The sequence below is a fragment of the Petromyzon marinus genome, chromosome 20 (assembly GCF_048934315.1).
Source record: "Petromyzon marinus isolate PM22_M1 ecotype Great Lakes invasive population chromosome 20, UKy_Petmar_22M1.pri1.0, whole genome shotgun sequence".
Classification (NCBI taxonomy): Eukaryota; Metazoa; Chordata; class Hyperoartia; order Petromyzontiformes; family Petromyzontidae; genus Petromyzon; species Petromyzon marinus.
Genome location: NC_133686.1, coordinates 4,080,579 through 4,097,449, shown reverse-complemented (window position 1 = coordinate 4,097,449; position 16,871 = coordinate 4,080,579). Strand labels below are relative to the sequence as shown.

The following is a 16,871-nucleotide window of genomic DNA, read 5'->3' as shown; positions in this document are numbered from 1 at the left end:
GTTATCGAATTGTAATTGGCAATTCATTACGATAATAGTTGGTCACACGTGTTGTGTGTGGACCTCGTGGTGAGCACATGGAGTCAGTGATGATTGATTTTATGGTTTCCATTTAGCTTGCATTTCGAGCACTTTTGTATGTGTAGTGACAACGCGGGGTGACACTGTGCAGTGCCGGCCTTAGAGAGTCACAGCGTGCGGTGTAACACCATCACGGATAGCACAGTGGTGTGGGTGTAGTACCGGCCCTAGAGAGTCACGGCGTGCGGTGTAACACCATCACGGATAGCACAGTGGTGTGGGTGTAGTACCAGCCCTAGAGGCGCCCGGTGAGCGCTGATTGACAGCGCTAGATGGCACCGCGCTTGGCGTGCAGTGCCAACCCTACAGGACAGGGTGTGGGAGTGCCGGCCGTAGGAATGAGGTTCCTAAAGGCCATGGCACTCTGGTTGACCCGAGAGGACACGTTCATAGTTCCATTTATTTGGTATAGCCCTGTGAGCCATTCGGCTCTTGAATCGGGTGCAACCGCAACAAACAAAAAACTAAAACATGAACAAGAAAACATCTTAAAGTGACTATGTGACTGTGCAAACAGAAAATCCAGGAAAAAAACATCAACATATTCCTGAAATAGCACCGTACACCAACGCTGTGTGCAAAAATCCCAGTGGGATGCAAGTCAAACAACAACAACCACAAGACAACTAAGATTAAGGCCATCAGTCTAACTCCGTACTACAATAAACAAAAACATGGCCAAACTAAAAAACTTTTCGAAATCACCAAAATAAAGCCATAAATGCAATGTAACAGTGATCATAGGGACTGTGACCGAATTTTTTACAATAAATTACATAAATAACATGCAACACCAAACCCTAGAGCCATAGCTGGCTGCATGAGTCACTCCACAACAACAGGAGCATTAGTCGGAGTATTACATTTTTAATACACCTTTAAGATCAGCACACTTAATCAAAATACAGATAATACTTTGCAGCGGTCATCCGGAGCGAAGCATTTTATTTTATTTTAGGCCACTGAATAGCAGTGGCAGCTAGGGGTGTACAACTCCTCTAGAGCAGTTTTGAGTGAAGATCTCATAGGTAGTGATTCAAGTTGCAGTTTATTGGCAATAGCGTTCCAGACCCTGGGGGCATCAATAGCAAAGGCCCTTCCTCCGGTTTTTGTACGGCAATAGGGAATGTGAAGCTGGTAAATGAGCGAAGATCTGAGGTCAAATTTGTTAAGTCTACAAAGGGGCCCCAAGTGAGGGCTAGGGGTGGTCACGTGGTTAGCATCCAGATCCTTCCCGAGGATTCTGGAAGGTGGTCGTGGCCAAGGGCGGAGCCAGCCACGCCACAGAGAATATAAGCCGGGTTCCCAAAGGAACCGGCGTTGTTGTTCATCCTAGAAGAAGCCTTCGTCAACGTTCTACGTCCTACAGAGTCTCCAACACGTGGACCTGGACCCGAGCTGTGGTCCCAGTCCGTAGTAGCAGTCACGTTGTAACTAGTGTAGTTAGCCTGGTGGTCACCACCTGGCTAACTACACCAGTCACGTAGTAACTAGTGTAGTTAGCCAGGTGGTTACCACCTGGCTAGCTACACCAGTCACGTTGTAACTAGTGTAGTTAGGCTGGTGGTCACCACCTGGCTAACTTCACCAGTTACGTTGTAATTAGTGTAGTTAGCCTGGTGGTCACCACCTGGCTAACTAGACCAGTTACGTTGTAACTAGTGTAGTTAGCCTGGTGGTCACCACCTGGCTAACTACACCAGTCACGTGGTAACTAGTGTAGTTAGCCTGGTGGTCACCACCTGGCTAACTACACCAGTCACGTAGTAACTAGTGTAGCTAGCCTGGTGGTCACCACCTGGCTAACTTCACCAGTTACGTTGTAATTAGTGTAGTTAGCCTGGTGGTCACCACCATAGGTTGTTATCCTGTTAACGGGAAGTTACCCCATGTGTTGGAGTTAAATAAATGTGTTTCCTCCAAGTGTACGTCTGCGACTCAGTTGAACTCACTCCATATGTACTCCATGTGTAAACTATACATATTAGCGTTGCTGAGATATCGCGATACCACGATATATCATCGTACGATACAAGTTCCACGATAATAAGTATCGTCCGTTTCATATTCTTGGTCCTTTCGGTAAAGTCACGTAGAAAGGAAACAATAAAATAATACAAATATCAAACAATACAATTATCACGACGTTTCGACTGCAACACAAGCAATCATCATCAGGTGTGAAAACCACAACATAAATTTTTTCTTGTTGTGGTTCCACAACAAACATTTTCTTGTTGTGGTTTTCACACCTGATGATGATTGCTTGTGTTGCAGTCGAAACGTCGTGATAATTTTATTGTTTTATATTTTTATTATGTTATTGTTTCCCTTCTACGTGACTTTACCGAAAGAACCAAGAATATGAATCCCTGCAGTCACGAAAGCTTTAAATCAAAAATCGTCCGTTTCGTTAAATGTCGTCACATCGCGATTACCATCCGTTAAATCAAAAATTTCAGTACTCGCAATTTATATCTTGATCAAACGTACTATACAGGGAAAAACAAACACATACATAATTACAGTTCTAAATTCCGTAAATACACAAATAAATGAGTGGTTTGCAACGCTTTAAATAAATGTTTTATATATTTTCGTGGTTAATGTTTAGTTTAATTAACTGCCTCGTGTCCATTATAAACGTTACAGTCATTGGGAAATGGCACTGATGAAAATACTTCATTAAGGCAGCCTAATATTATCTTGGACATCGGCGTGTGAAAAAGAGCTTCATAGCTCATCGGATTCCTCCAGTCGAAATACAAATTCTGTTTCTCGGTGAACTGCGGTTGAAGAACTTGCCATTATTCTGTATTATTCTGACTGGTAAGTACACCAATGCAGTGATCGCAATACAAACACAATTACATAACGTATGTGGAAACCGATATCGCGATAATCGTCATATCGTGTAAATTAATTATCGTATCGTGAAAACAGTCGAAGTGACCCGATACAATATAAATCCACTCATGAATGTGGGGATGCCAATGCCATGCGGGGGGGGGGGGGAGATTTTCCACCATACTTCACCCAAAATGGTCATGTCGGGCTAGCGAAGGCAGGCACCCATCAAAAGCACCATCCCGCTATCCAGGTCCACGACGCTTGATTAGCTTAGCTGCCGAGAGCCGACGATGTCGAGCGCAGAGCGGGTGTTTGTTGTCATGGACATCGTCAGCCTGACGACAAACAGCCTCCCATGCACTTCCTATGAGCTGGAGAGTCTCAGAGGGGAGTCAAGGCAGGAATGCTTGGAAGGGCATGTGGCCGATGGGGGGTTGGTGGTGGTGGTTGTGTAAAACTTTGGAAGAATGAAGTTGGATAGGGTTGGTGGTGGTGCATGCACAGCCTCACCCCTCCCCCAATTACCATCCACTCCATTCCTCAGCCCCCCCCCCCCTTCCCAACAACAACACCAACCACCCAACAACAACAACCACAGCCTCGAATCCTAGAGCTGCCTGCACAAAAACCAACAACGGCTTCGCCCTCGCGATCATCAAACAACACCAACGCAGCATCGCGTGGAATCCTCAAGGATCGTCTCCTGTTTCAAGTAACGCAATCAAAGAAGACGCGGCGAGAAGACGATACGAAAGCTTCAAGTCGTTCTTTCTGATCGACTCGCCCGTCACTCTGATCAACTCTTTAACGCCGGGAAGAAAGAGGATTGACTCCTGTGCGTTCGCGCAGTTACGCCGGCTCGAGTTTGGCTGCTGCTGTTCCTGGCTGCTGTGTTTGGAGCTTCAGCTGTCTCCGCCTGGTTGCGTCTGTGTCCGCCTTGCGCGCGGTGGGGGAGGATGATGATGATGAAGACGACGAAGAAGAAGATGCTGCTTCTCTGCGTGGTGCTGTGCGCATCCACTGTCGAGGCACAGCAGCCGCTGCCCGCAGCGCCACGACCCGTGGCGCAGGGAAGGTCGGCCAAGGTAGGTGGATGGATGGAGGCAAGGCAGGATCCCGGTAGTGCACAGCGCAAGGGGATACAGGCTACGGGGTACCCCAGAGATAAGGATGACAGGCCATTGAGCAGAGGGGAGAACAGGACGCATCATCAGACGGGATAAAGGGACACGGGGAACGATGGACATCGTGCAGAGGGAACGGGACGCGAATGAAAGGGGACAGAGCAAAGTATGCAGAGGATACGGGACAGAGTGCAGGACACTACGAAGTATCCGACTTACAGAGGATACGTGACACGGAGCACAGGTAACAGGACCGGATTACGGGATACAGAGCAGAGGACCACAGGGCGCTGAGAATATGGGTCGTATGATCGGAGGTGCGGGAACACATAGGGTACAGGACGTGGAGGATACACAGTACAGAAAGCAGGACAGCAGCAGATGGTATGGGCCATAAAGGATATATGGTGCAGATTAGTGGATACTGGAAACCATAAGAAACAGGACGCAATAGAAGATTAATGACAACACTCAAAACATTGGAGATGATACGGCAGAACATAAGGACATGTGTACTGTATGTTAAACTTCATTCGCACCGTACGCAGCCAACCGTGCTGATCGGAGGTGCGGGGGAAGGACAACAAACTAATCACGACAACCAACAGTTCACACACAGCAGGCACACACAAGAGACGATGGCGCAGCGCAAACAGGGAAAAGAGCGTCCAGGTCACACAACATCACCACACAATAGATGATACAGCACAATAGATGACACAACAACACAATAGATGATACAGCACAATAGATGATACAACACAATAGATGATACAACACAATAGATGATACAGCACAATAGATGATACAACAACACAATAGATGATACAACACAATAGATGATACAACATCACAATAGATGATACAACAACACAATAGATGATACAGCACAATAGATGATACAACACAATAGATGATACAACACAATAGATGATACAGCACAATAGATGATACAACACAATAGATGATACAACATCACAATAGATGATACAACAACACAATAGATGATACAGCACAATAGATGATACAACACAATAGATGATACAACACAATAGATGATACAGCACAATAGATGATACAACACAATAGATGATACAACAACACAATAGATGATACAACACAATAGATGATACAACAGCACAATAGATGATACAACAACACAATAGATGATACAACACAATAGATGATACAACAACACAATAGATGATACAACAATACAATAGATGATACAGCACAATAGATGATACAGCACAATAGATGATAAAGTAGAAACAGCACAATAGATGATATAACAACACAATAGCACAATAGATGATACAGCAGCAACAGCACTAATTTCGCATCACAATAGGTACACGGCATAACGTGACTCTGCATTAACAATATGCAAGCACTTGACAGAGGACACGTGCGTGTGCGTGTGTATATCGTGTGGGGAGCGGTGGAGCAGCGGTTAGCGCTACGCTGCGCTACAAACCCGACCACCCAAGTTCGATTCCCGCTCACGGCCAACACCAGTGACGATTATATCCGAACGGTCCAGGGCCTCCCCTAGGTCGACTCAGCCTCAAATGAGTACCTGGTGCGGTGCGTAAAAAACGTCGCCACTAGGGGAGACAAAGGCGGCCGGGCGTGTTGCTGGCCACCCATCCCCTCCGTGCGCCGTTGCCGGCTTTCGGAGGTGCTGCTCGCGAACAGCACTTGCCCCGACAGTCTGCTAAGGCTATTGGGGAGAACTTGGTCTTTGTTATGTATCGTAGTGCTAAGCGCACTGCGCCACGAACCTGCGCCACCTGGGTTCGATTCCCTGCTTCGGCTAACATCAGTGGCGAGCGATACTTGAATAGGTCCTGGGCATCCGCTAGGTCGACTCAGCCTTAAAGAGTGCCTGGTACGGCGACGTTAGTCATCGAGGAATTATTTATCGAGAGAATAAATACATCGCGCGCAGATTGTGGCACAGTAATAGCGCCCCGCCCCCCCCTCCCCGATTTACCGTCTCCAGAATTTCACGTCGTTTTGCAAATTACGTCGCATCAACCCCACGCTAACGCTGACGGCATCGTCCCCGCTCCTTTCCTCGTTATCCGTTGCCTCTCTCCGCCGCCTCCAGCGCCTCCACCGCCGACCAAACCGCGCAGGAACCGCTCTGTGTCGCGGATCGAAAGAAACTTACCGCGGAGTGCGTTGTTTTGTTGGTGCGCAGCAAGCATTTGGGTGATTTTGGTGATGATTTGGATGAAGGGGGGGGGGGGGGGAAATCGCTTCGATTTTACGTCGTTTTTTCAATATTCGTCGTCGCGCATTTCGGGAACGCGTCCCCGACGTAAACCGGGGTCGCTGCTCTTAATGGCTCCACAAATACCTTGCGTGGAAAAGTAATACCTGCGTGGAAAAGCAATACTGAGCAAAAACAATTCCCTTCTGTGTCTCTTGATTAATCATATGAACGTGTTTAAGCAAACAGATAGTCCACCGGCGGACTATCTAACTAATTTGAAGGCCAATGTAGACAAATTATTGTCGAGGCTTCACCCCCCCCCGTTTCCTATGCGTACATTGACAGTAGACCCCCCCCCCCCATACGCAAGCGTAACGCATTTGGGTTAACCCCCCTCCCCCCTCCAATGCGTACGTACTAAATAGATGGCCCCTAACTCATTTCTGTAGAACCGCTTATTGTGTTCGGTGTGTTGTCCTTGCCCCGCACCTCCACTTAGCACGGCTGGCCACCGTACGGTGTGAAAGAAGTTCCAGCGTGCCATCAGTGGCCTATTTACATTTGTTAGCTCAGGGGGTGCGGCTATCGGTCAGGTGGGGCCCCAATATTGTTGAAAACATCTCACGGTGGTTGTCAAGGGAGGCCCCAACTCGTAGCTTCAAGGCACCCCCTTGTCCCCACACCCGTTAACGCTCCTGACATACAAAGATGGTTTAGTCTATCAGCCTATTGCATGGCTTTCCACAACAATATCATTAAGCAGCATAATTATGTGCAAGCAAGCAAACTCTGCATCGGTTTTGATATTCTAGGTCTCGCCAGCGGTGAGGCTTGTTCAACACGCTGCTGGACTACTTACTAGAAGGCATTGGCAAGAGCACTTCATGTAAACTACGGGACGCTATTCAACGCAATAGCCAATGAGTGTATCGGTGTATTTGGTGCTCAAACCTCTCCCCTGGGTGTGTGCGCGTGTGCCTTTGTACGGGGAGCGGTGGTGTAGCGGTTAGCGCTACGCTGCGCTATGAACCTGGCGACTCGAATTCGATTCCCGCTCACGGCCAACACCGGTGACGATTATCTGAACTGGTCATGTGCATCTCCTAGGTCGACTCAGCCTCAGATTAGTGCTTGGTGCGGTGTGTAAACATCACCACTGGGGAGACAAAGGCGGTCGGGCGAGGTGCTGACCACCCACCCCCTCGTGTACCGTTCCGGCCTTTATCGGTGCTCGCTAACAGCACTTGCCCCTATAGTCTGTTAAGGCTATATGGTGGATCTTTGTCTTTGTCCTTGTTTGTACGTCTCGGTCGGGGAGCGGTAGTGGAGCGGTGGTGTCGCGGTTAGCGCGCTGCGTTATGGACTCGGTGACCCGAGTTCGATTCCCGCTCACGGCCAACACCGGTGACGATTATCTGAACCGGTCATGGGCATCTCCTAGGTCGACTCAGCCTCAGATGAGTACCTGGTGTGGTGTGTAAACATCGCCACTGGGGAGACAAAGGCGGCCTCGCGTGGTGCTGGCCACCCACCCCCTCGTGTACCGTTCCGGCCTTTATCGGTGCTCGCTAACAGCACTTGTTACAGGCTCTTTGTCTTTGTACATCTTGGTTAGTGGCAATCAATCGCCTACAATGGCATGCGAAGGGACCGATAGCCTCAACAAGACAAACGCTCCAGGGATGACAAGATTGCTGCATTCACCAGGGGCTTGGAGTATGAGCGGGGTGAAGGCACGGGGGACATTCTGCCAGTGTCCAGCTGTTCACAATTCTTATATAAACAAAAGTTGAGAAGCAGAGAGCTCCTCTCTTTGTTTCTCGGAGGTGAGGAGAGCATCCATAGGACAACTCACGTTGACTTACCCTGCAGAGATGATGGGCTGATCTTCTTTGGTTCTTTCGGTAAAGTCACGTAGAATGAGAATAAAATAATAAAATAATAAAATAAAATAACACAATAATATTCTCACGACGCTTCGGCCACAACACAAGCGGCCTTCATCAGGTGAAGGGACGAGACTACGTGACTTTACCGAAAGAACCAAAGAAGATGAATCCTTGCAGTCACGAAAGCTTTAAATCGAAATGATGGGCTGAGTCAACCCACAGCCAGGATATGAACTCGCGACCTCCCGAATTTCGAGCCCCTCGCTCGACCCCTCAGCCATCTGGCCGTGCCTTTCTTGTGGGAAAACAGTTCTCATCATACACGCACGTGGCATTGCTTCCTATGTTGAACGGGCCTGCCTCTGCTCATGAGACCCACAGGATGCCAGACATCATCCAGAACACAAAAGGATCTCCCCCCCCCCCCCCCAATGGGTCCGGCTTCGAGAGGCGTTACCGTAGCCCGGCTTTGTGCGTGCACTTTTGCTCGCCCCCTGATTGAGCTTTGTGTGCGTGCGGACGCTCGCTCGCTTGTGTGCACGCAGGAACTGGCCGACATCGACGACGTGATCCGGAGCGTGGCAGACACCGCAGCAGAACCCATCAGGGGTACGTGTCTCTCTCCACCTCCTCTCCCACCTCCATCTCCCGAAACCCATCATCCACCCCACCCCCTCGCCCTCATCAATCACGTCACCAGCGCACACACACCGCCTGTGATCCAGCGCTTTGGAAGAAACGGTTGGCGGATCACGCCGATGAGCGAAATTCCGAACTTCGCGATGCTATCGGGGTGGCCAGAAAATGCCAGTATCCAGTGCTGCAGCTATCAAAAGTTTACAGGCGGTGCAACTGCACCACGACCAACCAATGGGTCGAAATGGCCCAGGCGCCCAGTTACGTAGAGGAGGTCCCATTTCGCTCCTTGCACCAGGGCACACGTCAACAACCATGCCACACTACTACCAGTACAGCAAGTAGATTATCACATCCATCTGTGCGGATGTTGAATGTTATCCTTCATGTGTGTGCGTGCATTTTTTTCCTTCCACATGTAGCCAAGCGCTCGTTAGTGACACTGGTCAAAACCACCCCAATGCAGGACCCTCTTGAAAAGGAGTCTTGAGACTTACTGAAGCTTTCTTTGATATATGATTGGCTGATCACACTGTCTCTCGGTTTCTGCCATACAACTCTTAAGTTATATTTTTGGGTGCGGAATTATGTTCTGGAGTTAAATGCCTCTCAAGCGTCACTCCGCTAACACTACTATTCAGTTCTCCTCTCATCAGATGGTTCTATGAATTCGTTAAAACGATGTTTTAAAATGGGAAAAGTACAAATTTGCCGATGCCAATGGAAATACTTCACTTGGTCGTAAGAGCAGAGTGCAGCGCAGACCAGACCAGAAATAATTCTCCGTCCATCAACCTACAACCGGCAGTGGTACGCAGTCCCACATGTGTGCATGCGTGAGCGCGTGCGCGTATCCATGTGCACATACCAGATTTTTGGGATAATTTTTTGTTTGTTTTCCCCTCTGGCCCCGAAATTACTCCCAGATGGTCCAATTGTCAAGATCCGGTCACCGGCTGAAACGGCGTTCGCCCCCCCCTCCCCGTTCCTAACTCTGCCACAACCTCTCCACTTTTCTCAAAACGACTCTCCCTCCACTCCCCTCACCCCTCCCTCTCCAGCACCACCGCGCGTCTCCCCCCATCCTCCGGCAGTCCTCCCGACGCACAAAGCAGTCCTCATTTAAAAAAAAAAATCAACCCTGGAGGGATGAATGACCGAGTCGACCGCCGACCAGGACTTTGTAACTCGCAACCGTTTCCGAATGCAAGTCGCCCGCAGGTTGTCACCACTGCTCCGTGCGGCTGCATTGGTGGGGTGTGTGAAGCCCAAATCTAACGGAGTTTAGAGCCGTTTTTAATCAACGGGGAGCACAGAGGTGAATGAAAAGTATCTCTAGCGTGGAGGGGGTTCTCAAATTCCCAGTTTTCGAAGACCTAGCAAGCTCTGCCACGTCCTTGGCTATGTATTCGCAAACTTATTAACAACACAAAGACAACGACAAAGATCCCCCGCGTAGCCTTAACAGACTGTTGGGGCAAATGCTGTTAGCGAGTAGCACCTATGAAGGCCAGAACGACGCACGAGAGGGTGGTGTGGCCGACACCACGCCAGACCGCCTTTGTCTCCCCAGTGGCGATGTTTACGCACCGCACCAGGTACTCATTTGAGGCCGAGTCGACCTCGGGGGAGGCCCATGACCGGTTCAAATAATCGTCACCGGTGTCAACCGCGAGCGGGAGTCGAACTCGGGTCCGCCGGGTTCGTAGCGATAACCGCTACACCACCGCTCCCGACGTTACAGAGCTTGCTCCACCTCCGTCCTCTTAACCCCTGAACCTCTATCCCCCTAACCCTCCCCCCCCCGACTTGCCCAGCTCCCCCTGTTGAGGGGAACGGGACGAACGCGGTGGAGACTGCGGTGGAGACCGCGGAGGAGCTCGCGGTTGACCCCGGCGAGCTGGACCCGTGCGCCGGGGAGCTGGTGCCCCTGGACGGGGGCGGCTGCGGCTGCCCGGATGGCACGACCCGCCAGGGAGACAACTGCACGTGCCCCGCCGGATTCGAAGCCCAGGGGCCGGGATGCGTGGGTAACGGGACGCGCGGAGATGGTCTTCCTTTTATTTTCTTTGCAGAAAAAAACAACGCTCTCGTTCCCGCCTCTCCGTTTCGCCGTCATCGTTTTGGTGTCGATCCGCGTTCGGCGTTTTTCCCAGTCGTGGGTCGTCCCCCCCCCCCCACCATCCCCCCCCCCAACCCCCAAACTTTGACAGCCAACGTCTCGGATACGTTCGGCGAAACGTTCCGTACGCGGATTGTTGTTGTTTCGCGCCCGTCTATCGCAAGCCCAAACCTGCGCCCTTCTTGATTGGGTTCGTCCAACGTTCTCTCGAGTTAATTCCCGTTGGACGTTGTCACGACTGATGGGAGGGTTGCTTTTCCCATTCGATATTTACGCCATGTGTCACAGCAGGTAATATCTGCTGGCGTAACACTTGAATCGTTCAAACGAAACGTCTAATTGGAAACACAGTGAGAGAGGCATGAGCGGAGGAAGCGTCGATTTGTAATTGCAAACCCAGTGACAGACTGACCCATTTACCACTCCTGTACCCTCATCACCCCTCTCATCGCTCTATCTCCCCTGTCATCTCTTCAATTACCTCCCCTTTATTCTCTCCCTGGCTCCCATCTCGTCTCGACCTGTCTCTCCCCTGTTATCTATCCCTGTATCTCCCCTTGCATCTCTGCCGTTTACCTCTCCCTGTGTCTCTCCCCTCCCTCTCATCCTCCTCCCGGTCCCCCCCCCCCCCCCACCACCCCTCCCCCGTGTGTTCTTGCATTGCCGTGAGAGACGTGGACGAGTGCTCGCTGGGACCGGGTCCGTGCGGCCTCCACGCCAACTGCACGAACCGCATCGGCTCCTTCCTGTGCGAGTGCACGCGAGGGTACATCATGGGGCCCGCAGGGTGCGAGGGTGCGTGCAGCGGCACAACGCGGCACAACGCGGCACAACGCGGCGACAGCGCGTTGCAGTACCGCACAGCACGATTGTAGTACAACACGACACCACAAAGCGCAGCACAACACGATGCAACACGACGCGACGTAGCAGATCGATGTGCAGTGACGCAGCCGGCCGCACCGCTGAACACGGCACAGCAAAGTACTGCACCGTGAAGCGCAGCACGACCGCGCATAGAACAGGGACGGTGGTCACCGCATCGCGCGCTTTAAGGTGCGATTCTGCGGCCACCTGGAACGCTCTTCCTTCCGATATTAGGAAGCCACTGGAGCTATGCACTTTTAAATAATCTAGATTCAAAACGCATCAATTTAGAACTGATTTTTGTGTTTAGTTTGTTGTCCTTCACCCGCACCTACGATTAGCACGGTTGGCTACGTACGGTGCGAAAGAAGTCCAACATACATGATAAGAGCAGCACAATGCAGCGTCACTCAGCACAATGTGGAGCGACGCTGCGCTACACAGCCAGCTACACCGCTGAAGACAACGCGGCCAATTAATGTCCTGCGAGGCAAAGAAATTATGTGACCCACGTATCAAAATTTTACTTGCTTTTCAATCTCGGGTTTGCCAAAAAAAAAATCTAAATCAATTGTCATATTTGCCCACGTGACAACTTGATTTGTTTGGCCTTGTCAGCTCAAATCGACGTTGCTGTAATACCCACACGATGATCGAACGCACAGGAAGCCAATCAGGAATCGTAACATTGGTCACGAAAGCCTTCGCACGACACGTATCGATAACACCTCTTCTATGTCTCCTTGCACTGTCACCGCTCAAGCCGCTGCCACTGCCCTACTGCGCTGTGTGCGCGTGTGTGGGTGCGCCTGTGTGTGTGCGTGAGTCTGTGCGGGTGTGTGGGAGCGCCTGTGTGTGTGCGTGAGTCTGTGCGGGTGTGTGGGTGCGCCTGTGTGTGTGCGTGAGTCTGTGCGGGTGTGTGGGTGCGCCTGTGTGTGTGCGTGAGTCTGTGCGGGTGTGTGGGTGCGCCTGTGTGTGTGCGTGAGTCTGTGCGGGTGTGTGCGCGTGAGTGGTAGTGCAGTGGTTAGCGCACTGCGCTACAAACCCGGCAACCCAAGTTGGACACCAGTGGCGTATTATTGAACCGGTCCAGGAGTGGTGCTGGCCACCAACCCCCCTCGTGTGCCACGTCGGCCTTAATAGGTGCTACTCGCTAACAGCACTTGCCCCAACAGTCTGTGAAGGCTATACGGGGGATGGAAGTACAAAATCAATGGGCTCGCATAATGCAGATGCATAAAGTACGTTGATTAATTAATCCCCCCCCCCCCCCCACTTTGTGCAAGAAGAGTGCACAAGTGTTGTCATCACAACTACGCCTCTATACAAATCTGGCTGTCGCCTGATGAAGCTGGTTGTAATTACTGGTGAAACGTCGTACTCAGATTGTAAATGTTGTTGCTTAGCTCTCCAACACACCGGTGTGCTGTACTCGTGACGAATTGGCCACGTTCTGTTTACGTGACAACCCTTACTAGTTGGCTGTGTCGGGTGGTGGCGGGTTTAACGACACATCTTTATTTATATATATTTACGCGATCTAACCCCCCCAAAAAAAGCCTGTGTTATACGGGGGATTTTTTTGTGTGCGCACGTGCAGACGTGGACGAGTGCGCGCTGGCGCGGGTCACGGGGCTGCAGGCCTGCTCCGGCCGGGGCGTGTGCCGCAACGCGCCGGGGTCGTTCTCGTGCGCATGCGAGTCGGGCTTCGTGCTCTCACTCGACAGCCGCGCCTGCATCGGTAAAACAGCCACGACGACGCCGCCGCCACCACCACCGCCACCACCACCGCCGCCACCACCACCGCAGGCGAAGCACTCGCGTTTACCGGCACCACACCGAAGGGAATCGTTCGCCACACCCGACTTGCGATCCAGAAATCGCCGGCACTGCAATTTAAACATTGGCCGCGTTTCTTTATACGCGGCGTTCCAGAATTGTTCCCGGAACAGCGTTCCGAACTGTTCCGGCTGAAACGAAGCGCTGTTTGCAGGCACAGGGATGAGAGGAGTGCTGTAGTCAGGAGCACCATGAACCCAACGACCCGTGTTAGATTCGCCATCGCTACCAACGCCAGTGGCGAGCGATATTATCGGAACCGATATCATTGGAACCAGTCCCCAACACCTCCCCCCTCCCACCCCCAGAGCGTGAGTCCGGTCAAACAACTCCCTGCTGACCAACACAGCGTGGGGAAGCCTTCATCCAGCAGTGGATTGACAAAGGGACTGTACATCAACGTTTGTTAATTCACAAAAAAAACCCATTGTAAATACCTCTGTGGCATACATTCGTGTTGTCGTCTTTCCCCGCACCTCCGATCAGCACGGCTGGCTACGTACGGTGCGAAAGAACGTCAACATACATGCATCACACATCCCCTATTCTCAGTACCCTGCGTCCTCTACTTTGTCTCGTATCCTGTCCAATGACGAGTCCTGTTCCCTCTGATTTTAAACGGCCCAATGTCCTTTTTTTTGTTGTTGCGTTCGTTACGCCGCTGTCTCCTCTATCATTCGCCGTCGCTTCCGCCGGTCTCCGCCCGAACCCGTCCCACTCTGCACCCCCAACCCACGACCTGCGACCTCGCCGCGGCACCGCGGAGACGTGGACGAGTGCACCTTCGAGGAGACGTGCCGCCGTGAGCTGGGCAACCTCTGCGTCAACAACCTCGGCAGCTACGCCTGCGTCTGCCAGGGCGGCTTCCGTGCCCAAGGGGCTGCGTGCGTCGGTGAATAGCGCGCGCGCGAACAAACACCCACTCGCGCGCGCGCGAACAAACACCCACTCGCGCGCGCGCGAACAGACACCCACTCGCGCGCGCGCGAACAAACACCCACCCGCGCGCGACGCACGCGTGTTCGCACGCGCTCACGTGCACGCTTGCACTCCGTGCGACGCACTCACTCGCGCGCTCACGGTAGGCTGCCGAATTTTTTTTAAACCCCCTCCTACAGATTTTCGAAGCAAAAATATATGGATTCAGGGGGAAATATTCGTTTCACACCTTTTACGGAGTGGAATGATTCCGTTTTACTTACAAAATGTGGTTCAAACGTGGTGTTCAACCGCCCTTAATTACACCTAAACAAACAAAATCAAACGTAACTATTTTTTATTGTACCAGGTAAGGCCCACTGAGCTTTCTTGCACTTTTCCAGAAGCGACCTGGCCACAAGTGATAGCTCAAGGAAGTGGCTTATCACGTGGAAATGTGTATCAGCCAAACACTCTTAACCTGAAATAATACAAATACGTGACTTTACCGAAGGATTCTAGATTTGAAGCTTTCGTGACTGCAAGGATTCATACTATTTGTTTTTTTCGGTAAAGTCACGTAGGTAAAATAAAATAAATTGTTTTATTTTATTTTAATCTATTTTATTTTACCTACGTGACTTTACCGAAAAAACCATAGAGTATTTACCGAAAGAACCAAGAATATGAATCCCTGCAGTCACGAAAGCTTTAAATCAAAACTCTTAACCTGGTTCTTAGGTTCAGCGAGTTGATGGCCACTCACACCACGAACGACTGCAAACAAAGATAAAGATCCCCCATATAGCCTTGACAGACTGTTGGGGCAAGTGCTGTTGGGGCAAGTGCTGTTGGGGCAAGTGCTGTTAGCGAGCACCTATGAAGGCCGGCACCGCACACGAGGGGGTGGGTGGACAGCACCACGCCTGGCTGCTTTTATCTCCCGGGTGGCGATGTTCATACACTGCACCAGGTGCTCATTTGAGGCTAAGACGACCGAGGGGAGGACCAGGACCGGTTCAGATAATCGTCACTGGTGTTGGTCGTGAGTGGGAATCGAACTCCGGTCCCCGGGTTCGTAGCGCAGCGTGCTAACTGCTACACTACCGCTAACCACTACGAACTGCACACACACAAACACTAAAACCCCGTCAAATTAAACTCGGGTTTCCACCTAATCGAAGTAGATTCCTACCGTGAGCATTGAAAATATCCGTCCGATTGTCGTGTGATGAACATTACTCTGCACTCTCGCGTCGGGAGGTGAAAACGCTGCCCCCTAATGTGCACGAAGCCGCTGCGTGTACACGCGTGTGTGTGTGTGTGCATGTGTACGTACGCGTGTGCGCAGATGTGGACGAGTGTGCGGAGAGGCCGGGGCTGTGTGCGGGACGCGGCGTGTGTCAGAACTCACTCGGGAGCTACCGCTGCTCCTGTCCTCCGGGCTACCGTGGCAACGGCACCACCTGCGAAGGCAAACAGCGTCTTCCGAATCGACGCCATCGTCATCAGCATTGTCGTCGTCACGATCAGCTGCACGATCAGCTGCATCATCAGCATCATCATGAGCCTCTTCTTTGGTTCTTTCAGTAAAGTCACGTAGAATGATAATAAAATAATAAAATAACACAATAAGACGGCCGCTTGCGTTGTGGCCGAAACGTCGTGAGAATTTTATTGTGTTATTTTATTATTTAATTCTCATTCTACGTGACTTTACCGAAAGAACCAAAGAAGATTAATCCTTGCAGTCACGAAAGCTTCAAATCGAAAAAAATCATCATGAGCCTCATGCATAATCACTGTCAGCACCACTGTGATCTTCGCCTTCGTTGCTATCAGTAGCGTCACGCGCATTCACTCGCAATACCACAGCCACTAACTCCACCACCACCATCATCATGAACATCGTGCACAATCAATATCTACAACGCTTCCATCACTAACAGCGCCGCCATCATCAGAGGCATCACACGCACTCAATGCCACCGCCACCATCAATCATCATCATCATCACCGCCACTACCATCACCACCACCATCGTCGTCCTCGCTACGATCGTGATACCAAATTGCTACCAACCACGATGTCACAGCCCTCGCATATCACCACCGCCACGACCGCGGGCATCATATTGAGAAAGAGACACTCGTCACGTGCTCTCCTCCCCCCTCGTCTCTGCCGCGCAGACGAGGACGAGTGCGCGAGCGGGAAGCACGGCTGTGACGCGAACGCGCGCTGCGGGAACATCATCGGCTCCTACTTCTGCCAGTGCCTCCAGGGCTTCAACGGCGATGGGTTCTCCTGCTTCGGTAGAGTCCCAG

The 16,871-nt window shown here is 51.2% G+C and overlaps 1 protein-coding gene and 1 long non-coding RNA gene across 2 annotated transcripts in view; one reads left to right on the top strand and one right to left on the bottom strand.

The window, feature by feature from the left end:
- The first annotated feature begins 3,882 nt into the window (after window positions 1–3,882).
- The window catches only part of LOC116944220 (uncharacterized), a 30,700-nt gene continuing 17,711 nt past the window's right edge, over window positions 3,883–16,871 (top strand). The window contains exons 1-8 of the mRNA XM_032957736.2: window positions 3,883–4,016; window positions 8,711–8,774; window positions 10,619–10,831; window positions 11,596–11,718; window positions 13,391–13,531; window positions 14,396–14,521; window positions 15,899–16,021; window positions 16,737–16,859. Of these exons, the coding sequence (XP_032813627.1) occupies window positions 3,888–4,016; window positions 8,711–8,774; window positions 10,619–10,831; window positions 11,596–11,718; window positions 13,391–13,531; window positions 14,396–14,521; window positions 15,899–16,021; window positions 16,737–16,859 (1,042 nt within the window). The 5' untranslated portion in view covers window positions 3,883–3,887. The remainder of the gene's footprint in view (window positions 4,017–8,710; window positions 8,775–10,618; window positions 10,832–11,595; window positions 11,719–13,390; window positions 13,532–14,395; window positions 14,522–15,898; window positions 16,022–16,736; window positions 16,860–16,871) is intronic.
- On the bottom strand, window positions 3,972–16,789 carry LOC116944221 (uncharacterized). Its single transcript, XR_004403058.2, has 3 exons — window positions 16,630–16,789; window positions 15,962–16,013; window positions 3,972–4,077 (listed from the first exon to the last, which is right to left on the bottom strand). It is a non-coding gene; the product is annotated as an uncharacterized LOC116944221 (long non-coding RNA).